The sequence below is a fragment of the Festucalex cinctus genome, chromosome 20 (assembly GCF_051991245.1).
Source record: "Festucalex cinctus isolate MCC-2025b chromosome 20, RoL_Fcin_1.0, whole genome shotgun sequence".
Classification (NCBI taxonomy): Eukaryota; Metazoa; Chordata; class Actinopteri; order Syngnathiformes; family Syngnathidae; genus Festucalex; species Festucalex cinctus.
This window is the reverse complement of record NC_135430.1, coordinates 12596251-12622133: the sequence shown is the minus strand read 5'-3', so window position 1 is coordinate 12622133 and position 25883 is coordinate 12596251. Positions and strand designations below refer to the sequence as shown.

The 25883-nt window shown below is 39.0% G+C and overlaps 1 protein-coding gene across 1 annotated transcript in view; it reads left to right on the top strand.

Moving 5' to 3' along the window:
• Nucleotides 1-25883, top strand: part of ptprn2 (protein tyrosine phosphatase receptor type N2) — a 128251-nt gene that overhangs the window by 77065 nt on the left and 25303 nt on the right. The window contains exons 12-13 of the mRNA XM_077509083.1: nucleotides 19258-19473; nucleotides 23744-23950. Coding sequence (XP_077365209.1) covers nucleotides 19258-19473; nucleotides 23744-23950 — 423 coding nt within the window. The remainder of the gene's footprint in view (nucleotides 1-19257; nucleotides 19474-23743; nucleotides 23951-25883) is intronic.

The following is a 25883-nucleotide window of genomic DNA, read 5'->3' as shown; positions in this document are numbered from 1 at the left end:
TTAGCAAATGTCTTTGGAAAAAAAAAAAAGAAAAAATCAACATCCGCTAACCCTTGCTAACACTTACAAATGTTGTCCGCTCAGTGGGATCCGAGCTGGATATCTCACTGAGCCGCGATCGTTTGCACACGTAGCGGATGTTGGTTTTTGTTAGGATTCCTAAGGAGTTGCAAAAGGTTGCAACAAGTTTTTCTTGTCAAAAATACTTGGCAGGTAGAAAAAGTGTTTGCCACAAGTAAATACTGTTCTGAATATTTGGAAAATTCTCCAGTTTAACTTCCCATAAAAGGTTTCCGGAAATTTACTGCATATTTCCTGTTTGCGGCAAGTAAAAACTGTTTTGAAATATTTCTGAAACATTTTGCGTCAAACAGTTAATCAGCCTCCCGACGTTAATTCAAAGCGGCATAAACATTTCATATGGTGACGTAATATATTACACGTACCCTCTGATCATTGTAAATTCCTAACTGGCAAAAGCAATATTTTTGTTAAACCTCTTAAAACAACACAATCAAATGCTTTATTTCAAATCTATTGCAGCGGAGTTTAAAAGCAACTGAACCCTCCAATGGGTGAACCAACTTTTACACGGAGACGAGAAGACGTTATCCCGAAATTGACGTAAAATTGAGTTTTTCTCTTCTTATTCAGCTCGGCAGACATGTTTTCAAGTAAAGCGTTCATACGATACTCGCTGCATCCAGATCAACATGCACGACCCTCGTGGCTTTTATTCGCTCTCGTGAAGGAAAATGGTCAATATGCGCTCCTCCTTTGAAGTTTCCCCCCATCGGAATGATTTGTTCTCACTGGTTAGAGGAATTGCATTCGCTACCAGTCGGTGCTTGTTAGTAATAGGCCTGCAATATTCCGCCCTTTTTTTAGATTAAAGGAAAACAAAATGGGACTGATGCCGCCTGATAACAACACTACGCCGGATTTGAAAATAGGAAAAAAATGGCAGAAATAAATATTCATTAGACAAAGTCTTGTAAGTGGAACAAAATACAAATTTATTATTTATAAACTTCCACTGGAAGTATGAATACATTGTTGTTCAAGTTAGTGTTGCACATTTGATATCAAAGGGACATGATAAAAAGATGAAGGGACTTTCAGTCTCGTCTTCTGCACAATATAACCAGCTAAATATTTGAACCCGGATATTTTATTGCTAAGCACTATTTGCTTTGAAACCATCAGTTCAATGGTTCACAAATGGGGATCAGCAAACCTCCATGGCCTACAAAAATAAATGATGCGGTGTCCTTTTATAAAGTGCATAACTACCTATTAAGACTGACGTGTAAATAAAAGAAACCTCACTAATTAACCCTCCTGACTGTTATCTTGGGTCATTGATTGTGACGTCTCATCACATTAATTTAACTTTGAAGAATAAGTGGTGGAATATTATGAGAATAAATACCCATCTTCCCTGCACACAACAAAACTAGGAGCAATTTGTTCAGATGCGACCCCGTAAAATGAACAAAATCCCCAAAAAAAAAAAAGACAAAATGGCTGCCTACTTGCCTGTTTATTGATTTTCCTGTAGTTAAGATTTGTCAGTATTTTGTGTAAGACTCCAGCAGGACTCTAAAATGCAAACTTTTCCCACAAGGGATTTTATTGGATTGATTTGCTGCATTTTGTCCATCGAAACAGAAAACAAACATACCTTGTATATTCAAAACAATGTAGCCTAGCATCTCAAGCCGCTACCTTAATGCTATATAGGAACGGAACTCGTACGGCGTTTTTGTGATAAATGACAAATGACTGCATTGTTAAATATGATATTTACCCGCCACATGCCTTTGAAAGCTGGCTGTTTATGCAAATTTTTGGACTGGCACTGGTGGCATTGGGGCCCGATGGCTCGGTGCCCGGGAGAGACTAAAAGAAGGTTGGGGTTGTGGGGGGGGGGACCTGCGGTGTCCACAGCTGGGGTAGCATGGCAGAGGCTTTAAATGTCAGCTGGGGAGGGATGCGGATGCCATTTGGCCCGAAAGAGCTGCATGCCGAGGGACTGGCGGCGGGATGCGAGAGCAGGGGGCTCACCCGCTGCCATTTATCATGCAGCTACTCGCCTAGCACATCTGGCACTTAGCTACTGGTAGCACGCTGGAAAAGCCCTCGCTGCAGGCTAGCGCCGCAAAATGGCAAATGACTCAATCCTGTGTAGTTGTTGTTGAATTGAAGCAGGCATTTATTACAGTGTATGTCAATTGAATTATAAGAGGGTTTGCTATTTAATTAAAACATTTCAGTCTGCCCGGATGTTAAAATTAGCGCTAACTGAACACCTAACTGGCGGAATTGCACATTTTGGATTAGCGGCCAACGCTAAGCAGGAGGTTAATTATCGCTCGCTGAGTGCGAGTTGCTCCCCGTGAATTTAATGTAATCAGATGTCCTATCATCTTTTATTTATGCCGATGACCGTGATTGCCGAACCATCGGATTTTCACGTCGACTAAATTGCTAATACAGTAAACCTCTTCTCCTGGTGAGGCCCCCCTATAAATTTTTTTAGGACTACCTGCATTAATATTAGTAGCATAAAAGTGAAATATTGCATACCAAAAAAAATATCACAAAACACTAACACGATTTCAAACTTTTTTTTTACAATGTTACACCTCAAAATAAAGGGCTTGCAGAACGGTTGAATATCGAAAACGAATGTCCACATTCATCCCAGGCTAAACTGTATCACTGCAACATACTTTTTATTACGGGCTTTTAAAACTCATTCACTGCCTTTGACAAGTATACTTGTCAATTGTATTTTTTAGAGCGGTGTTAAATGGGGGCGAATCTGAGCATGCTCCACTGTAAATATCAAACTTGGAAACAACTTTACTGATGCCCAACCACCGGTAGATGACATCATTGCCCCATTTTATACGAAATAAACACAGTTTCAGAGTCCATGGGAGAAATGGCTGTATTTTGGCAAACCTACATTTTTCTACTGTCAATTATAAAAGAACGGGACGGGACAAAAAGTAGGGAGTCTATTCTGTTATTTGGTAGATTCGGTTTATATATAATTATTGAATGTAATATCACGTGAGTATTGGAAATGTAAAAATTTTCTATAATGACTGGCAGTGAATGAGTTAAAATCAGCAAAAATGTGTCTTTTTTTTTTTTTTTTTTTTCTTTCCTACACAATAACACATTACTACATAAGACAAGAAAAACAATGGAAACAAATCGGCCATTTGTTGCCGATTTTTCTCTGTTTTTAAAGTAAAACATATACGAAAGGCCAACGTATTGCAAAAAAGTAAAATGTTTTGCCGTTAATTAAAAAAAAAAATCGTCAAAGAATACATTTTTGCCAATTTTCTCTGTTTTAAAGTCAACCGTATAGTAAAGGACAATGTATTGATAAAAAATAAAAAGTCAAACGTTCTGTCTGGAATTCATACCATTATTGTTGTAAGTCTTAAGGGGTCCCAAAAAATACATATTCATTAATCAGCCGTTTATTCGGTGATCAGAATTTTATTCTGCCAAATATCGGAAATGGCATCACCTTAAAAAAAAAATCCATATCGATTGGCCCCACTTTTTATTTGTATTTTTTAATATTTTTTTTTACAAAATCACATGGTGTATCTAACAGACATTATAATACGTAAAATATTTTCTCTTTTTGTTCATTTGTTTTGTTGTTTTTTCTGTTTTGTTTTGTTTTTGTTTTTTAATTATTATTATTATTATTATTATTATTATTATTTATTTATTTTTATTTTTTTGGGGCCGATACTCAGGACAAGATATCGGCTCTTGCGTATAAGTTGCCATCTTGTGGCCGTTTTGTGATTAGAATTACAAATTAGAAATTAGAAGAATAAAAACTTGCCATTCATTTCATACAATTTTAAGGAAAAATTCTACAATGGTCTTTCTTGAAAATGATCTGTCATTATTTTTTTGGAAGAATTTTACGTATCAAACGTACCCGTGGTGTCGGTGACTGCTGAAGAGTTTGAAACTCATACAGGTATCAGTCTCTGAACATTTTAAGCTTGCAATTTGTTCTTTGTGTCCAAATACATTCAAAATGTGTTTAAAATGTGTGTTTAAATGATTAGTTTTAAACTAATATCTCTCTCTATCACGGATTCTCACCAATTGTAGACAGGTCTGAAAAGTATCCCCCACGGTTGAACGTGCGTTCACTGTACCGACAAATGGGATTATCTATTCGTTAGCAGAATCTGACACCAGCCGGACCCGCATAAACCCACTGAAATATTGATTTTGTGTCCCGTTTTCAACGCTAAATGTCGTACTTAGGCTGGAGTCAATATCCAGAACAAGAAGAAAGGATTGTATTTAATTGCCGCTTGCTTGTTGATCTTGGGAAGTGGCGTCCTTGAATGCATGCAATCACACGCCAGTCACAGTTCATTACATTGAAGAGGGAGTGGGAAGGCATCACCGCGGCTTCAGCGGAGGCCTCGCGCTGTAATTATGCTCGTGGGTGAAAATAGGCCAGATTGATTGTATGCCTTTGCAACAATGAGACGTCAATCTATCTCTGCATTGCCGAGCTATTTAAAAAAAAAAAAAAAAAAAAAAAAAAACTTGACGTAAGTCATAATTAATTCTGTTTGCGATCAGCCGTATGTTTTGTTTGCAGTGGCGCGCAGACGGATGTAGACGAGGAGGGGGGTTTGGTTTTTGTTTTTTTTTAGGATGGGCTTGCTTTAGCTCTAAGGTACACTTTTCTTCTAATGTTTTGGATTTTGGGCAAAATTTGAGCACCCTCTTCTCTCTAGTAGGCCTGAGCAAAAAATAATTATCACAATTGTTTGATATTTAAATCACGATTAGCAAATATGATTATTCATTGTTTTCATTTATTCACAGATATATTATTTGAATATATTGCTTGTTAAATAATTGGACAATGATTATTAGATTAAATTAAACTTGGATTAAAATCTGCTCCAAACGGAATACAAACTCTCTCCCACGTACTCGTCACCTGCTTTAACCAATGAGCTATAGCTGATTTGGGAAACATTTTGAAACATTGCATAACTGTATTGAATACGGTGGAATACAAAGCTGTCAATGAAGATGAATGCGGATTTTATATACTGTTATGATATATTTTAGTGATAGACCGATATGGTTTTTTCAAGGCCGATACCGATACAGATTATTTGTAGTCAAGTCGGCCGATAACCGATATTTCAAGCCGATATTCATTTGCAATAAAATGGGGAGGGGGGGGGAATTCTTTCAAACTATATATAATTTCTCACTGAGTAACAAATTCATGTGAATGTAGCTCATTTGGGGTTTTTGTTAGGGTTCGTAAAAACGTTTCAAAAAGATTTTCGCGGTGAAAAATTGTGTGAATATGTTCCAAATGTGTTTACGACAAATAAAAACTGACTGCGAACATCTTACAAATCCTGATGAAAACCCCAAATTCACTACGTTCGCAAGTATCCCCTGCTCAGTGAGCTTTATCGGCCTTCAGATTCAAAAAATGGCCGATGCCGATATTTGTCAAAATGCCAAATATCGGCGCAGATAATCGGCCGGGGCCGATTATCGGTCTATCCCTAATATATTTAGTATATATGAATACCACTTAGTGTCTTGAGTAAATGGACACATTTACAAGGGTCGGGCAGAGTTGGGATTTGAACTGACAACTTCTTGGTCACTGGACAACCCACTCAACCAACTGAACCACCACTCTAGTATCAACCACCTGGAAATGATGGTGAGCGGTATTTAAGGGAGTGGAGTTCTGACATAGAAAGTCTGTCCCATAGAAAATGAATCGGATGTTTTTATTATATAAAACGTTGAATTATGGGAAAACTGTAAGTATGTTGAATGAGGAAAATACAAGCCCGGTTGGGGTGAACTTTTGGAGCATGTCGAAATTGAAACAGTGTAAATCGGTTGCATTATGTGGGAGTTTAAACGCGGCAACAAAAATGAGGAGAATAAGTGAAATGAAGAATCGGAATAACACAAGTGTGAATGCTATGTTAGCATTAAGCTAGCAGTGGCTATGTAGTTTTAAATACACGATGTGTAATTCTTTTTTTTTATATTATGACAGCAAAATTGAAAGGACAACAGGGTGAATGGGTTTTTGTGTGTGTATGTGTGATCTGTCCCTCATCAAATTGTCCCGGCTTCATTAGTATGTGCCAAGGTTCCTCCGATTAACAGTAATTAAGGAGAGAAATCAGAAGGGCGACTCGTCAATTGAGGACACATCTCCAGACGAGTTTACCAAGTTTACCCCCTAAGTGACCCCTACGCTGCCGTCGCCATGGCGATACCAGGGGCAAGAAGAAAGCCTCACCCGGGGACGCGGCTAAGAAAAACGCACGACTATAAGGACGCGACCCTTCTGTCTATCACACGCTGCCCCCTGTGGTTCGACATCGTTCGCAACGCTCACGCAAGTCCTTGGCTGATCATGGCGGCATATGCTCGGGCAGGTGCTCTCAATATGGCCAAAGTCCGGGAACAAGTCCACACACGGGACCTTCGCCACTAAACCAGTCAAGTTTTCACACATATTGAGAATTGATTTACTTGCCACAAATAGTGAAAAAAAATGAAATTCACTCTCCCTCCTAAAACGGTTTTTAATTGCCTATGTTAGTAGTTTAAACCGTATTTATGGCTCTATACTTGTATTTTATTTACCGTACTTCCTTGACACCAATTACTACTTTCCTACAAGCCAGGGCTTTGCCACCATCTTGTGGTGTCATAGAAAGCACAAAAACTGAACGGTCAGTTTTTCAGTAAATAGCTGAGCTGCATTTCTTCTTGAATCACATTGTACGCATCGTCGCACGCCACATTGACACGGTTTATATGCTGCTGTTTTGGTTAGCAATCGAGTATAGAAAATTCAGAAGAAAGATTACAAATCATTTTCATTTTATATTGTTTGTTAGCATTAAGCTAAGTGGGCTTTCCTTGTTTTTTAGTTGTGATGTGCTGTGAGATTTTCAAATATAAAATATGTGACTTGACTCAATGAAGATAGGTTTATTAATTGTAACATTTTCAAAAATGAACTTATAACGGGAAATCAGTTGGCGTAGAAAAGACACCCGCTCGTGAACCCCATCCCACCACCTTGCTGAACATGACTCTTCGTCCCTCCTCCGTCACTCTCAGTATCACAATTTCCCAGCCCAACAAAAGTCTCCGGCAACGGTGCTCGCAATCATGAAGGCTACGTCATGCCGCAGCTCACGTAGGCCCTGCCCGCCGCCGCCACTACTCGTGCGACTTGATGTATTGTCTCGCTGTTTGCGTTCCTGTTAAAATTAATTGCAGTTTTATCTCTCCCCGAGCCTGCCGAGAACATAATAGTTTAAAAGTAGCGTGGGTTGTATTCAAACAAAACAATTCAAGGCTCCCTGTTTTCCCGTCCACGTTTAACTCTGGACGTGATTCCTTTAGTGGTAGCGCTTCTTTTATCTGTAATACAATAGAATTCATCATTAATCAGAAAGTCATGTTTTAATAATCATGCATCATATTTTGGACCTAGCCACGACATATTAGGGGCAAATGCCAATGAATGGACAAGGAACAAAGATAGTGGAGGCAAATTTTGAGAATTTATTGGCGATTCTTTGCCGCTAATTTTCATTCACACACTATGAAGAAAACTAAAACATCTCTTAGAGAAATATGTCTTCAATTAAAGGATTTGAGACTCACTTTGACTTAGTTAGCTTTGACTGAATCTATATGACCTAACAAGTCTTGCCTGTCGAGGTCGTGAGCAATTTCTTCTGTTTTTGAATGAAAACGAGCTAAAGCTAACATTTTTCTATATTATACAAAACTGTGAAAAAATGAATGGCATGAGCAAGGTTTGTGGCTCAAACAACTACGACACCATCACACTAAAAATGACAGCTAACGTTATATTTTAGCTAACTGGTATATGGTCGAACATGAACTATGCTTCATGTTGGACACACGTTAATTGAGAAGACAATATTCGTGTTATATTAGCAATAGACAATACAGAGACTGGTTTTGTTAACATTAGAAACTTTGATTGTGAATGTTATAGTCAATCTAACTTAACTCATTCACTGCCTTTGACGGAAAAAGACGTCAAATGATGCATTTTTTTTTCTAGTCTGGCAATGAATGTGTTAAGCAAGTATAGATGCTAATTGTATGACTTGACATAGGACTAGCATATAGTTTTGTTACCACTAAAATCTGTGATAGTGAATGTTTTAGTCCAGCTACCAGCAGAGGTGGGTAATCCAGGTCCAGAATGTCAAAACCCTGCCAAAGTATGGCTTTAGCCACAGGTGCATCTACTCAACCAGCAGGTAAACATTTTACTTACCAATCGGTCAAGTAGAACCTCCTGTGACTAAAGCCAAACTGTGGCAGGGTTTTTACTTTCTGGACCTGGATTACCCACCTCTGGCTACCGGTAACTAAAGCAAGCATAGGCCCTAATTGTCGGACTTTACTTATTGTTAGCTCAACACAAATAATGACTTGACTCAACTAGACTTGTTTGATTTTTGCTCCAGGTTTCGCAGCATACTCTAAGTTCTTTATTTTTCTGGCCCTCTGTCATGACTAGTAGTAGGTGCATATATTTTTACACTACCAGAGTACCAGCTAACAAACAAAGTCTAATGTCAGCAAATAGTGTTTACGCTTTCGCATTAGCATCATGTACCTGCAGATTTAACCGACATAAAGTATACCCGAAATACTTGAGATTCAGCTGGGCTCTTTGAAACTGGCTGCAATAAATTATTCATTAAAAAAAAATAAAAAAATCACGAGTACCGAGGCTCCGTTTGGGAAGGTGATGGAGGATCTCGCTTTGAACTACAATGCGGTAAAGAAATGTATTTTTATTTTTTCCCAGCCCCACATCCATCAGCTGGTATTGCTAAAGTGATATTAACGCGGGGTGCGCCTTCTGGGCTTGAAATCTATTTTCAAGCGCGTTGCTTATCCGCTTACATTCCCAACTATTCCGATGTGCATCGCACTGATGTAATATCGCCGCATTAGGCGGTGCCTTCCGGTGCTGAAGCGTAACTTACACTGAGATCAAATGCAAAAAAAAATGACACCGCTCATCCATTAGATGCAATCATCAGCAAAAAAAAAAAAAAAAGAATGCCCTGAATGTATCTTGCTTGTGTGCCAGTTTCCAAATAGTTGTTGATCAAACACCTAGAAAAGGTCCCGATTTAGCTGAATTGCACTAAGCACGCATGCCAGTCTGCTATTTTCTCCAGTCAAACACGTCTTATACCTATGCCAAGCGGTTCAAAGTGGCACGCATCAAAATCCCATCTACGGTTGTCACGTCGACGACATTTGAAGGAGGCAGCCCACACATGCTCAACAATGGGCTCTTCAAAATGGAATGTGATAAATAGTATGGGAAAAAAATAACATCTTGTGTGACCTTAGCTGTGAGGAAGCGAAACGTTGTAATCGTCTACGGGCACGATTGCTGATTATAGAAACTCTATCAAAAAGTGTGTAGCAGTGTTTTTGATATTATTTTGCCCTTAGCCAAAAAAAAAAAACGTAGGAAGCCGCCATTTTGGGTTGAAATCACCATTATCTTGTCATTTGAATCCCTTTAGATGTCCGTGAAAGAATTGACACCACCCTAATATCGTACTTAAAAAAAAATCCTCCCAGCTCATAGGGATGTAACGATATCCAAACATCACGATATATTATCACGACATGAAGCTCACAATACGATAATTATCACGATATTGTGGGGAGGTTGACGATATTTAAAAAAAATCACTATTGTAAAAAATATTAGCTCATACTTAAAAAAAAAAAAAAGCACAATAATGTGCTTTTGTACATAACAGCAATGTTACATTATTATTATTATTATTGTTGTTGTTTTATTATTATTACTTTATTATTATTATGTTATGTTGTTAATGCACACACAGATATTAGGCATATTGCGTTCCAGTTCATCTGACAATTAGTGTCGCTTTTCAACATGGAAGGGCCAAAACATCCCTAATGAAAATTAAATTGCACTATAAAACAACCAGAGGGTGCTGGAACTGCACAAATGGGAATCATCCTGACTTTTTTTAACAGGTGTGTTACATTTAAATATTGTGAACTTGACGACGACGATATTGTGGCAGTTTTGATATCACGATATCACACTTATCGTTACATCCCTACCAGCTCATCAGTACGGCATTAATATGTCGTTCTTTGCAAGGGATAAAGAATATGACTGAGTTCTGCTATATTTGTTTACATATTTTACTGTATGTTGTTTGTGTTCACTCCGCTACTTAAATGGGGAACAGCTCCGCAATGTACAGCAGATGCTATTTAGCATTAGCATTAAGCTAGCAGTCTGAAAATGACTGGGAGTAGCATTAAAGCCTCTTTTTGGAAGAATTGTTCACCAAATGTGAAACTTTAATTCATAATTCAGACACTAAAGGAAGATATGTTTAAAAATAATAATAATACACAAATAGTTCAGTGGTTCACTGTCTTCATATTTCCAAGCAAAATATGAGCGGCTGTGCATTAATGCTCAGTGGCGTGCTTGTAAACAGTCGGCCAAGGTGAAAGCAAATAATCCAACTTGTTATTGTCTCCTAATCCCTTCTCGGTGGCCACCGCCACCATTCCAGGAAGTGCACTTGATCCTGACATTTGTTTAACATTCATCCTTCCTCGCTTTTTTTTTCCCCCTCCGTTGTTGTTTGAACACGTCCACCTGCTTCTCCATCTGCTTTTTTTTCTTCTTCTTTTTCATTATTAGAAATATGAAACGTGTCACGGAGGCAAACACCGGCGCGCGCCGAGGAGCGCTCGGACAGATAAGCCTCGCCGGATTCTCGGCGACTGTCGGAAAACGCGACACCTTGAAGAAGTACTTACTGCCGGATCAAGCAGGCGTGACGCCATAAATATATCTATATTTTTTTACAGCCAGTGACCATGGGAGAGTTTCAGTAGGTTCTCGTCGGGGTTTTTGTCCGAACGTATCGATGCACGTCAAACGCTGACGGCGTGATAGCCATTAGAGATGGCGCCCGCCGGGGAGCGGATGCGACGTGACTTGTGACAGCATGCTGTGCCAGGCCTCGCGCTCAGAACGTGCGAAAATGTTTCCATTTGCTCCCTCGGTTTGTGACAGGAAACAAGCGGCAAACTTTTCATTGACCCTTTGCTAAGCCACGCCCACCGGAAGCATTTCTTTTCGATAAGGGAACAGAACAAATTTTACTAGCATCTCAAGGAATCGTTGTAGAACGTTTTGACAGGTTGCTGCTGTTTTGGTTAGCAAAAGAGTCCACATTGGCTCCTAACAGAGGTAATTACAGTTGCTGTCTGTTGTTGTTTTTTTTTCCCTGATGGGAAAACCAATGTGTCTATTTGAGAGAGGCATTTATTTGTCTGACGTGGTTGACACACCTGGCAGTGGTGCTGGGAGGAGGTAAAATCTTGTCATCTTGTACTGGCAGGTGGTTGACCGGGGGTGTAAAGAATAGAGGACAAAAATGATAGCTTTGGATCCTTTGCAGTCAGAAAAAGCCTCTCCACGTCAGTCACACTAATCGTCTGCTCTTGAATCCGTCTCCAATCTCTGCAAAAATTCTTCTCTTCAGCTGCAGATAAGCCTGCTATGGACCACATTTGTGCCCGATGGCAGGCGGGTAAAAGAAGTTTTGAATAATTCCTGTTAAATGAGACTACAAGTGTGCAGGGGCCATGACAGAGATTGTCGCTGAGGGTGACAAAATGATATCAGAGGAGTGGAAGATGTTTTAATGCATGTCATAAACCAAAATAATAAAATCCAATGGCAATTTTAAATTGAGAAAAAAAAAACTGACTTTGACTGAGAATTAAGTAGTATCATTACGAGGGTTGTCAAAATTTTTCATAATTTTTTTCACAGTACTTCTTGCGCTTCTCTATTATGTTCCTAATATTCTGCCCCAATTGCTTGGTTTGAGACTCGTCGAATGTTCTCCAAAGGTGTTGCGTGTTTTTTTTTTTTGTTTTTTTTTCACATTTTGGACACTGCGCGCTGGTCAGCAAGCTCGTTTTTTTTTACTCCTTTTTTTGTTCTCCTCTTCACATTGCCACCTCCAGCTGTCACACAGAGGGACAATAGAGGAGAGGTGGGGGTGCTCTGTGAATGGAAAAAATAAACTAGAGAGACCCCCCCCCCCCCCCCCTCCCTAACTCCAAGCGCCACCTCCTCCCCCCTCCCCAAAGACTCGTCATCTGCATTTGACAGGACCCCTGTTCTCCTCTCTTTACCGCCCCTTTTCTTTCTCTGTACTCTCCATAATCCTCCGCTTGCTTTCTCTCTCTCTCTCTCTCTCTGCTAAGTACAGCTGTTGCTCTCCACTTGTGATTTTTTTTTTTAAGATTGCTCATTAGGATAGCATTTTAGCTATTAAAAAAAAAAAAAAGGCACTTTTTCTTCTTCTCGATGCAGGCAGATGTTGGAGGCGTTTGAACAATTAGCCGCCATTTACATTGAAGCTGTTACATTAGATTTTTACCCCTAGCCTCTCAAAACCTCATTTGAAGCGTGGTGGGACGTAACAAAGATTTAATATTTTAACAGCCTACATTTGAAAACCAATCTGTACTTTTTATATGACTTTATGCAGATTTGATTGCCTGGATCGGATCGGCAGATATATGCAATATTGGTGATCGTTTGTCATAATTTGCCAATCGATCAATGACGTCAATTGATCGGACCTGCGAAATAAAATATTACAGCAATCACGTTCAATTCAGGGCATTTTTTTCTGCCATTTTTAATAATCGAAAGTTTAACATCATATACAGTTGGATTTTTCAATTATTCTTTTCCAATATTTGAAATAATTTGGTTGGGTGTCATTTTCTTCGGCCCATTTTCTGTTTATAAATGAGAATTTTTAGGGTTTAATTGTTAGTATTTTCCTCAATGCATTTCAATGGCCAACAATTTGACGCATATTTTGGTTTGGTGAATAGCTGAATGAAGAGTACGTTGTTTAAATAAATATTTTGGTAAATCTTCTTATCAGATCGGTGATTGGTTCTCACTTTTTATTAAACTCACTGCGCCTACTTTCTTACTTTCTATTCCTTAACTTTGTTAAAATAAGCGACGCATTGAAGAAAATACATAGAAAGAGGTAAAGTTGTGATTTGAATTTAATGAGATATTGGGGTCTTATTGGGTAGAAACAAACAGCGACCTGGAAGAACGGAAACCAGGAAGCATAACGACAATGGCAAAAGATTTGGAACCCAAATATGGTCTTATTTATGAATAGTTTGATGATGTTGGTTACAAGAATGGAATTTTGTTCCTATGATGTACCGTAACTCAAAAGTATACATAAGTCAGTACGTGTAATTTTGCCAACCTTTAACTTTCAGAATTGAGTCATACCATTTAGCCAATTGTGTAATCACATAAAAATTGATTTTACATATTAAACACATTTTACTGTAGTATCATGGACATCAGTGAATGAGTTTGTTGGTGTTAATGTGCTTATTTGTTCAATAAGGCCATTGAAAGTACACTAGCGACTTGCTACCCTTGACCATTTGCTGGACCATTATAGTAACTTTTTAGCAATGATAAGCTGTTTTAAGTTAGCTAACATTGACTTTCTAATGCTGTTGTGGCCTTATATGGGGGAATTGTTTCATGCTGGCTAAGAATGATTTGTGGCAAATGCGTTGACTCTTATATGTCAGCAAAAAAAACAAAAACTTCTCATCTGAAAAGAGTCACAAGTAACTAAGGTAGCTAATTGAGCATTCCTTCGCTAGCCAGTTCACAATGTCGTGAATGTGTTGCGTCTTGTGTCAGCCTAAAAACCAAAAGGTTCAAATCTGAAAAGAGAAATAGCAGTAAGCAAATTATCTCACTTAGTATTTTTCGTGAGCCAATTCACAATGCTAGAAAAGCTATGAGAACTCTTAGCTAGCACTTCAACAGCAAACGTGACATTTATTTTTTCTTTCTTTCGCATTTAAGTACATTTCAGTGTTTTTTGATTTAGCATAGGAACAGGATAATCTGTACTTTTACTTAAGTAGCGAGTGTGGGTACTTTTCACAACTCTGGATTTGAATGCAAAAAAAAAAAAAATGTGAGAAAAAGGCGCCACTTTTGAGGAATCATGCAAGCTCCTCTTCAGAGAAAAAGAAGCCTGAGAAAACAGCACAGCAAACACAGAGACCCCCGGTCGCTCAACAAATGAGCGACGAGACCCTGCGTCCATTCAACCCCCAATCGACACCCCCTCATCCTCCCACTTCGGCCCGCAAGCCTATTAGCCAGGCATCGCTCCTCCGACATTCACCGTCGACAACATGTGGAGGCGTCGCCATGGCAACCCCTGGATATGACATGTGCGACCGATGGAGGGGGGCTGAATATAAGGAGGGGCTCAGCCTTTACTCAAAAAAAAAAAAAAAAAAAAAAAAAAAAAAAAAAAAAAAAAGATAGAGGCGAGAGAAGAGGGAGCTCAGCACCTCCCCGTCTCTTTTCACCAGGACGGCGGCGGTGCTGAATGGACTCGCTCTTCGGGGGCTTCTGCACATTCTTCCGCGGCTCGGAAAATCAGGCGGGCATATCCCGCATTCTTCTCCCCTTTTTCTAATGCCACCCCCCCCCTTTTTTTTTTCCCCCTCGCTCCTTTGTTGAGACCCTCACTGGGGAACTTTTTTTTTTTTTTTTTTTTTTTTTTTGGTGCTGGTGGGGGTTAGGGAGTGGGCGGCCCGGGGACGCATAAACGCGCTTCGGAGCCACGACCGGCGTCAGTGTGTAGTAAGCGCCTCTGGAATACAAGAAGACGCCGTCTATCCTGCCCGGCGACATGGATTCCGGTAATTATTATGATCTTTCCCCCTGATGTTTTCTGCATGTAGAAATTTTGCATTCAGCTGAGGAACGACGCTGAAAACTTGTGTTGGTGATGATTTTTGGTGAGATTCCCGGTGAACATCCCTCTACCCCCACCCCTCTACCTTTTTTCCATACAAATGGGTGTGTAGATTGTGCAAAATGCAACCATTAATTTTCCATGATAACAAAACTGCCTAGCAGGGACTTAAGTTGCAGTGAACATCATTTCCATGAAATGAATTCAAACTGCACAAATTTTGAGTTTTGAAAAGTAGGAGACTATCCTAGTATTTAATTACTGCATGTGACGCTATCACAAAGAATTTTTGCGCTAAAAATGCATTTTGGCGTGAGTCAATGCACCACAGCCTGACCTTTCCTCTCCCTTCATTTGAATAATCCAAAGCACCCCCTCACCAAAAAAAAAAAAAAAGTCCATCTGGCCCAGGTCTTTTACTCTCGATTGACAAATTTAACACGGCCGGGCTGTGAACGGCAGGGAAAGATGCGCTTTTATCTATTTTATACAAGCTTCATTGGAAGACATAAACGTTCAGTCGTTCCTGAACTTTTGGAGCTTTTCGTCGCACGCATCCCCTTTGACATCCAGTTGGCGCACCCCCGCCAAAAACAGAGACGATAACATTCAGTCTGACGCAATCTTTTTCAAATACTATTCATGAACCAACCAAGCCCTTGGGGGGGGAAATCAAATCTTTGTCATAAAATTTAAGCTGCGTACTGCCTGTACAAAAAAACATCCAACTAATCAACCAAAATGATTTGGAAGATTTAAATATTCTGTCTAATTTTAAGCCATGATCTACACCTCCCCCCCCCCCCCCAAAAAAAAAAATCATTTTGAAGATCTTAATTCAGTCAATTGAGTATTTCTCGATCATTTTAAGCCACGCACCCCCTTGAAAATCAAGTTGGCGCACCCCCACAAAAAACAATTTGTATCATTTAAACATTCAGTCTAATGGAGTCCTTTCAACATATTAAGCCATGAACTAGCCAGTCAAAAATACAATAATAATAATAATAATAATAATAATAAGAAGAAGAATTTGGAGATCCTTCCCAAAATTTTAAGCCACGCACCCCCTTCAACATCCAGACGAGGTTGACACAACACCTCAGCAAAAAATGTATTTGGAAGACCTAAGCATTCAGTCTAATGGAATCATTCCAAGATATTTGACCATGAACCAACCCCTCTTCAAGAAAAATAAAAAAAAATAAAAAATCTAAAGCCACGCACCCCCTTCATCATCCAGACCGAGTTGGCGCACCCCCTCATAAAAGTAAATAATAAAACTGGCTATCATGATGAACTGGATTTTTTTTTTTTTTTTTTTGTGCTGAGATTTTTACACCAGAAAATCTCTCCACTTTTTGAATCCCACGCACCCCCGGGAGGTGCGCACGCACCACAATTTCTTGGCTCTGATGGATAGGTTTAATAAGGCTGCATCTTTGTTGGAACATTTTGTGCTCCAAAATCTAATTTTCCTTTCAGTCTTTAATATACTTATTCTCACGTCTCAGTTGCTTGTAGTAAAATGAAAAAAATAAAATAAAAAATGAGGCTCGGTCTTGGTCTATTTTTTTTTTAAATGTTTTAATTTTCACTCTTGCTGTCAGTGAAGTAGGATTGAATCCCCCCCCCCCCCCCCCTTCCGACATGGTGACTTTTGTTTTCTTCATGTATTTGTGATGTTAGAGAGGATTATAATGGCTTCTCAGAATAAACCCTCTCAATGGAAATGTCGCCGCTTGGATGGGCGCCATTTCTCCCCCCTTAGTCCGATCCCCTTCAAAGCACCGATCCTTGATTGAAACGACCAGCAATCAGCGGCGGTCTGGCCCACTATCGAAAAAAAAAACCTTAAAACTGGCAAGGTCAAGCGAGAAGCATCTTGGGGGTTTTTTTCCCCAAAAAAATGCTCTGACGAGATGTCGACTTGCCACATCTTTCACTATTAGGTGCCTCCTAATGCGTATTTGTTACTGATTATTTTATTTTATTTTTTTAAATGGGTTAAGATGTGGTGATTTTGCAGACATTTTGTGTCCTTCAGTGTCCAAATGTAATTATGGTAAAAACAATCTGTAACATTTCATGTATCATTTATAATCCCCTCAATTAGTGCTTGTAATTATGCTGTTAAAATTAGGAGCATTGGTAATTTATCACTAAAGCAAAAGGCCAGCGGTGGACCAATTATCAGCATGCATGTCGAGCCTTTATGGCAGATTTTCCAAAAAGTTTTTAACACCCGCCTCTCCCTCACCATAATACACCAAATAAACATCAAAACGAGGTCGTTTAAAGCCAACAAAAGCATCATGTTCTGTCCAATTGAACTGAAACACCATATCAAAGATTCACTATTGTATACCTGGTGAAGCAGCATGTGCCTCAGTATTATTTATGAGCATCTTCCTAGTAACTATAAACAATTGAATGTTTGTGGTCATGGTGCAGCTCGTATGTAACCTCTGCTCTATGCAAGCTCTGCTTTTTCAAGGAATGGAACAATTGTATGTTTGGCATATTTTAGTGTGCTACTTCGACCGCGTGTGTCTGTTCTATGAAATTTCTCTTCTTTTGTATGTTTGTGATCACAATGTGGCTCGTTTTCTGCTTTAATCAATTTCTACTTGTCCCTGGAATGGAACAATTGTATGTTTGTGATCACGTGGCAGTCCATTTTAGTGTTACTGGAGCTGCTGTGGTACTCATCAGACCTCGTGTGTCTGCTCTATGAAATCTCTCCTCTTAAGTCACTGAACAATTGTATGTTTGTGATCACGTTTCAACTCGTTTCAGTGTACACATGACAGCAGCTCCCTTTTTAGTCGTAAGATCTTGTCTGTCTGCTCGATGCAAGGTCTCCTTTTTCAAATCACTGGACAATTGTATGTTTGTAATCATGTGGTGGCTCATTTTAGTGTCACTTGAAGTGCTTTCTCATCTTCTAAGGCACAATTGTAAGTTTGTGATCACATGCTGACTGTTTTTTGTGCACATGTGACGGGAACTGTCGTCCTGTACGCTGCATTCAGTTCATCTGCTCAATGCAATTTCTCATTATTTCAAGCGACTGATCAAATGTATGTTTGTGATCATAGGGTAGTTTGTGTAGTATACTTGTGGAAGTATCTGCCATGTTATTCAGAAGGCCTAGTGGACTGCATTGTGGCATCTGCTCTGTGCTATTTCTCCTTTTAAAAAAAGAAATCCCTGAACAATTGTATATTTGGAATCACAAAGCAACTTGTTTCAGTGTCGTGTGACAGCAGCTGCTGTGTTAGTCATAAGACCTCGTACAATCTCTTCTATTTTCCAGTTTTAATTACAGGAAGAAAAAAAAATCCCCGGCTGAACAAACTTGTATGTCGTAATAAAAACAAACAATTTCTTCCTCTTTGGATCAGAACTGTACTTTTTAAAATTATTATTTTATTGTTTCTAATCCGTATTTCAGTCTTTGCTATCCATTGGCCGTGCACTTACTTCACAGCCTAATCCAGCCAGGAGCTAATTAAGCTCGCAAGCTCTTAGGCTGCCGACCTCTATGCAGCTGCACAGCGCCTGGCCTGGCCTTGCCAACTCCAAATGGGATTGTGAATGTCTGTAGTGGGAGGCCGTCGTGGACTGGGGGGGCTGGGGTACGACGGCTTGTCTGAATGCACATTATGGGCTGGCTAATGAGCAGGGGGGGGGGGGGGGGGGGGCACGGACTGAGCTGGACAAGCTGAATCCCTTTTTTGTTCCAAAAGAGAAGCCTTAAAGTATGAAAATGATAATGGCATGTTATAAGCATGTCTGGGTTAAATGTTTGAGGGCTTTTTGTAGCAGCTCCTCGTAGGTTTTGTTTGTTTTTCAAATTGCATTCAGTGCTTTTGTTTGGCTAAATGTTGACCCTCAAGCAGTAGGATGCCCATAACTTTAGTTGAACAATGTTAAAACAGCAAAAAAATAAATAAATAAATAAATAAATAAAAAAAATAAAAAAAATAAAAAATAAAAGAAAATACCAAAAAATAATAACTAATTTTTTGATGAATATTATTAAACTATATATTTTTTTAACATTTTTTTTAAAATGTGCAAAATATTAATAAAATAATTTGATATAACATTTTATGATTATTTTTGGACTTTTTAAAAGACTTGACCACAAGCTGTAGGTTTGATAACCACAAATGTGTGAATATATGTAAATGCTGAATCGTTTTTGACTGTCGCTCTCCCCCCCCCCCCTCTCACGTGTCCACAGAGGGGCAGCCTGAGCCACATCCCGGTGGTGAAGGAGACCCGGGTGGAGTCGGGCCAGCTGGTGATTCTGTCGGTGCTGTGCGTGCTCTTCATCCTGGTGGTGCTGGCGGTGTCGGCCACCTTCTTCTGCGTGCGCCAGCGCTCCCACCTGCGCATGAAAGAGAAACTCTCCGGCTTGGGCACTGACACCGGCAGCGATGCCACGGCAACCTATCAGGTTTGGAGACGCCCCCTCTTACGCTAACCGTTAGCCAATCGGGAGCCGGCGTGCTCGAGCTGTAGTCTGTCATTGGATAAACACGCACACACTCAGCCTCATTTTTGTCCATGATATGAAGTTTTTTAATTGAATTACCTTTCTTACTGTATTTACTAAATTTACATGTGATATTCTATTCAATTCACTTGTTTATTTCCAACTCATGGCAGAATTGAAAACTAAAATACTAAATAAAAGCTGGTTAAACTGAAGGATACTTAAGAATCTTTACAGCTACCTATAATAGTTCTTGTATGATTGATACACTTGGAATCATATAAAAAAATACTTTACTTCCTCACTAAGTTCCACCATTATGACCAGAATTATAATACAGTAGCTAGTAGGCCTAAGGGTTCATCAAAAACTGCACTTAAATATGGACACTGTTCTTAAATACTGATTCAATTAAAATTTATTGCACATAGTTTTTTTTTTAACGGCCACCTAAATAAACATTTAAAACCAAACAGCTGTTCAAGACAAGCATATTGGACTCTAAAGTTAAATACAACTGAGTTGTGCTTAGGGTGTGAATGAGAATTGCTACCTTAAATAATTTAAACTTCACACATCCAGAGCTGCATCTAAATTGCTGGAACAGAGAATTACCTCAAGCATAAAGAGCGCCGATTTGTCTCCATATAGAGAGGCTGTAAAAAAAAAAAAAAAAAAAAAAAAAGTGTATAGTTGTATCGTCCCACACGCTTTGAAGAAGCATGGAGGGCATCATAGAAAGCATATTGTAAAACCCATCAAAAAGATCTCCAGGATTAAGCGGGGGTGCGAATGCTTAAACTCTATTGTCAAGATGCGTTTAGTCGCCACTGTGACCTATTCCTCCTCATCCCCGTGGGCTTGGCTGGCCAGGAGAAATATTGATTCACCGCATTGGGGCTCAGCTGTGCCCTCGGTGGCACTCAGAACACATTTAGCTCGTGTGACTTAACATTTTCAGTATTTAATCTGGTTTATTCGTCTTCGGGCTGATGAAGGAAACACATTCAGGAAGCTCATATATTTATTTATTTATTTATTTATTTTATTTATTTTATTTTATTTTATTATTTTTTGCATGTCAACAGTGCAATGTCGTTTGAATGAATGTATGCAGTCAGTGAGAGTTCAACACTTTTTGGCTAATTCAGTTGACATTGTCCTGCTGTTTCTGGTGCACGTACCTTGACCACCTGGGGGCAGTGTACTACAGACATTCTGTCTATGAGAATAATGTACATGTAGAATTGTAGACGGTACTTCTTCAGTAAGCCTGCCATATAGTAGTATTTGTAATATTGTAATACTAGTTCATTCTTCACAGAGGATAAAGAATATCTGCCTGTGAGTATTGCCATATCATTCTACATGTGTAGTTTGCGTTCAAATATCTTATATATGCTTACTGCGCCACACCTGTTGCTAACTATCAGCATGTCAATGGCGCTTTGCATTGTTTGTTAGCATTAAGCTAATCGGACTCTGATTGTGTCCATCCCTAGTGCAAGAGTGTGCATTCTTGATGTTTCCTCTTATTATTGTCACTTTAAAAAGAGGTCCGAGTCGTAAAAAAAAAAAAAAAAAAAAAAACGTCGGTATCTCCCCTCTGCATCCAGGCCGGGGCTCGGCTTCCCATTCGGTGGCGGAAAATTCGAATGAATTATGAGGTGGACTTGGATGTTGCCCCAAGGCCAAGGCTCGGGGCGGCGCTTCATGACTCTAATCATTAAAGTCTTGACGGTGCCGGGAGGGGGGCGGGAGATCCAGGAGCAGGGCTTAGCGGGCCCTGCAGCCCTCGGGGAAATATCACGTTGATAGATCAGCGGATAGCGCGCGCTGCCTTCCACAATGCCTTTTCGGAGGCCTCGGCTGTTATTGAGCATGGAAATGAATTCTAAAGGAAGTGTCTGGCCCAAACGGTACACGATGGTTTGTAAAGATTGCCGTGACTTGAACAGATAAGAAATGAGACATAGTGTCAGACATAGAATAAGATCGAAGAAGCCTTTATTAATCGCGCAAATGGGAAATGAAGTTTTTTTGTTGAACGGCAGTATGGAGAGAGAAAAGGTACACAAGGAATAATCATATCAAAGAATCAATAATATATGTGTTTATATTTATTTGGAATACGACTAAGCAGAATGAGAGCAGCAGTTTAATTGGCAGCCGTACTCGGAAAATATACTTGAATAATCAATAGGGATTGGAAACAAAAGTAGTGTGAGTACAGCAAATATTTTATTTGCGGATCAACAAACTATACTACACATGTATACAGCAAATAAGTTTTTAAGACTTAGCAGCAGCAGTGAAGTTTCACATGAATAATGCACACTTGAATGTAAACAAAAGGCAGCAATAATTGTTAATAATTGGAGTGACTTATATGTATCAATAAATACAGGGTGTCACAAAAAACGGGAACTTTTTTTAACAACCCATAAAACCACGAGTGATGGAAGAAAAAATTTTATTCGTAGTAATTGAAACCTTCAAACATGCCATTTGCAATCAACCGATGATGGAATCCCAACTATCCCAGCTGAGATGTTGCAGCGGTCAATGAGGAATCTCAACAGCAGATTTCAATGGATTCATACAGGACGTAATTTAAAAAAAATAAAAATTCTATCATCGTTTCTTGGTATGTTTGAATGAAGGTTGAAGTAATTGCCTAAGACCTAAGTCTTTTTTTTCTAAATCATCCACTCATGATGCAAATGGTTCAATTCTTTGTGTTTCCTGAAAAAAATTGAAAAAAAAATTACTTAGGCGATTATTTTAAGAACGTGTCAATATTGAAAAATATAGTTAGCTATATCTATATATTAGGGATGTAACAAAAACAATTTGAATTTTAAAAATCAGTATCGCTTTAAAAGGTCTGAGTGCATTAAATCAAACTGAATCAAATTGTTCCACCTTTGAATATTTGACTATACTTGATACTTTTGGCCTTTCACAGCATGTGAAAACGCCGCCACATGCTCAAGGTCACATTCTTGACCTCATTATCCCTCAAGGTGGTGACATTTCATTTGTCGACGTTAAGTTAGATCATGATCGCGTTCTTTGACCTATAAATAATCCCAAAAGTTCAAACAACCACGTGTCTATTGAGGGGAATCATGGCTGTGATGTATACACCAATATGCGCATATAAACGTGCATTGCTCTAAATGAGTGTTGCTTATGTAAACCTTTTAACTCATTCACTGCCAATGACGACTATAGACGTCAAAAATCCAAGCAAACAGCCAGTGCAAATTTTGACAAGAAATTTGAATTTAGTTTTAGTTATTCATTGTTTTCATTCATAGTTATTAATCTCCATTGTTATTAATAACAACAATGGCAACAATTTCATTGCTAAGCGCTACCATCGTGCATAGTGATCGGTCTTGGTCTTACTGAGACCACAAACTGGGTCTCAACCTCCAGAAGTCAATTTAGTCGACTAAAATAGCTCCTTGTTTTTGTCGACTAAAGGTTGGATTAAAACTCAAATACAATCAGGTGACTAAGTTATGACTAAGGCTTTAATTATATTTAGTCAGAAGACTATAACTAAAACTAAATTGAAATTTCTTTTTTATTAATTAAAATTTAATTGTATTTATTTATTTATTTTTCAAAATTAACACTGACTGTTTGCTTGGATTTTTTACGTCTATAGTTGTCATTGGCAGTGAATGAGTTAATGGGAAATAAAAACGTTAAAAAAATCTATATCTTTTTAATCAGTAGACAATGGCCCGTCTTCATATTTTGACTGCACGGTGCAGTCCTAAAAAACGCTGAGTCACTTGAAAAGTTGTAATCTTGATCTAAAAGTAGGGGGAAGCACTTTTTTTTTTTTTGTTGGCAAACAGAAGATATCCATCAGAATATAATGCATGAATGCATCCCAGTCCCGGCTGGTTATTTGAATGATGGATGAGCACTACTGCTTTGTTTTGGGGAAAGGTTCTTTAATCCATCTTTTAAATGTCTGATTTGTTTGACGAGTGTGTGGTGTGGCATATTGCTTTTTTTAAGAATCTCACAATCAGCGCCATGCTTCTTACGGATAGAATACGATATAAAAGGACTTTATTAGTCCTGCAATGAGGCAATTCCAGTTTTACGGCAGCAAAGCGGACAGTACCAGCACAAATATGCACGTGATCGATACTGTCTATGCAGATGTGAATGTGGACGTCCATGACGTTCCCGATTTCCCTCGCAGGAGCTGTGTCGCCAGCGTATGGCCATCCGGGCGTCGGAGCGCGTGGAGCGTCCGGAGACGCTGCGCCACTCGCGCCTCAACAGCGTGTCGTCCCAGTTCAGCGACGGCCCCGGGGCCGGCAGCCCGTCCACGCGCAGCAGCACCTCCTCCTGGTGCGAGGAGCCCGTGCCGTCCAACATGGACATCTCCACGGGTCACATGATACTGGTGAGCCTGCGCTACTTCATTCTCAATTAAGTTTTCTGTCGAATAATGTTGCTCGCGCTTGGTTTCTTATTGGTGATTTGTTTGGCGAATTTGAATCGTCTCCTGGAGATATCAGCGATTGCTAATTTGTGCTAATAAACGTTGAAGTGGAAAGCCATCGTTGTCAAGGAAGTAAGACATCTGTATTTGGGGGAGGAGCTAAGGTTAGCTTGTTGATAGTAGAAAGTACGAATGGGGGATGTGTGGTGGTGGTGGTGTATATCGTCACCAATATTCCCCATATTTGATGAATATTGGCATCTGCCTTTTTTGAAAATCTGATAGTCGATGAGAGATCAATTTAACATTTGTGTTTACTTTGGGGAACTATTCAAATTTTCTTCAAAATTCAAAAGAGATGGTGCTGACCCTGGAAATTCGGCATCTTTTGTTCTTGTTTGAAATGAAAACATTTTCATTTTAGGTATTTTGAAATATTTAAGTTGATATTTAAATTTTTAAGATGTGCTGATGATCCTGGTAGCCTCCAGAACTTTTTGTTAGAATTTGAAAACAAATACGTCTATTGCCTAAGATTATATGCTTCAAGACATTTCAACAAAGTTAACAGCTGGTGTTGTATTTAAAAAAAAAAAAAAAAAAAAAAAGTTTTTTCCCACGCTCATGGTGCTTCGCTGCAGCGTTATTATAATTTTGGAAGTTTTTTTTTTTTTTTTTTTAGTTAGTTAGTTTTAACTAGTTTTCAGGGTGGTTTGGTCATCTTTATTAGTTTTATTTATTTAATAAATGCTTAGTTTTAGTTAGTTTCAGTATTAGTTTTAGTTTTTTAAAAACCTGTATAACTTGTGCGCAATATTCAAAAACCACCACAAGAGCAACATCATCTGAAGGTGGTTTTCTATTGGCTGCTGCTGGATGACGTCATTTCTGTGTGACACAGTTTCAATTGTCCTTATTCCGGTTAATATAAAAATAAATCTACTTAAAATCACATTTAAAATCATCCTCAAAGGCTCATGCATTAAATTAATTACCAAAGATGAAAATGAAGGACATTTTTGCTATAATTATAGTTAGTTTTACTTAGTTTTGTAAACATTAAATGTAGTTTCAGTTAGTTTTAGTTTTTTAATATTGTTTTTTGAATTTTTGTTTTAGTTTTTTCGTTAGTTTTAGTTTACTTAATTAACCTTGCTCCGCTGTGTAATTTTGTCTCTTTATCTGGCCATTGTCATTTACCCACTCACTGCTGCAGCAAAATAAGCCCAACTTTTTTTTTTTTTTGCGTGAACTATCATTTTCTCTTATGTGACTGTCATTGGGTGTTAGTAATAATTGCCTTTTTTTGGTGTAAAAAAAAAAAAAAAGCCTTTCCTTCCACACATGCACACAATGGATTGTTTTAATTTTGCAGCACGTCATTCATTTGAGACAAGCTTGATAAAGAGACGGATAGATGCCTGGCAGTGTTTCCATTAATGGCGGGCGCATTCATCACACGCCACGTCTGCCTATTATATAGGGGGAGGCTGTAATGAATGAGAGGAAATGTGAGTAATGCCTTGTACCGCTGCTAATAGATGGCTTTTTCTTACACTCGTCAAGGCTTGTTTGTGCCGAGCCCCCCTTTGAATGCGGCGACAATAGCGCGGCGCTAACAACAAAAAGGGGCTCTGTGAATCATTTCTAGGAGGCGGGATGTTATTATTATTATTAGCCTTAGCTTCTCCATAGCAGCAAACGTAGCGTCATGAGTGATCTGTATGTTAGTTCAAAAGTCCAAATTTGAAATTGGACTCCGCACTAGGACCTACATGTGCTAAAAAAAAAAAATAAAAAAAAAAGTAATTGTTTTTTAAAGAAGAATGGTTGAGGGATCTTGAGTTTGGGCAAGAGGAGATTACGAGGGTGTCTTCTTAACATTCCGCCATCA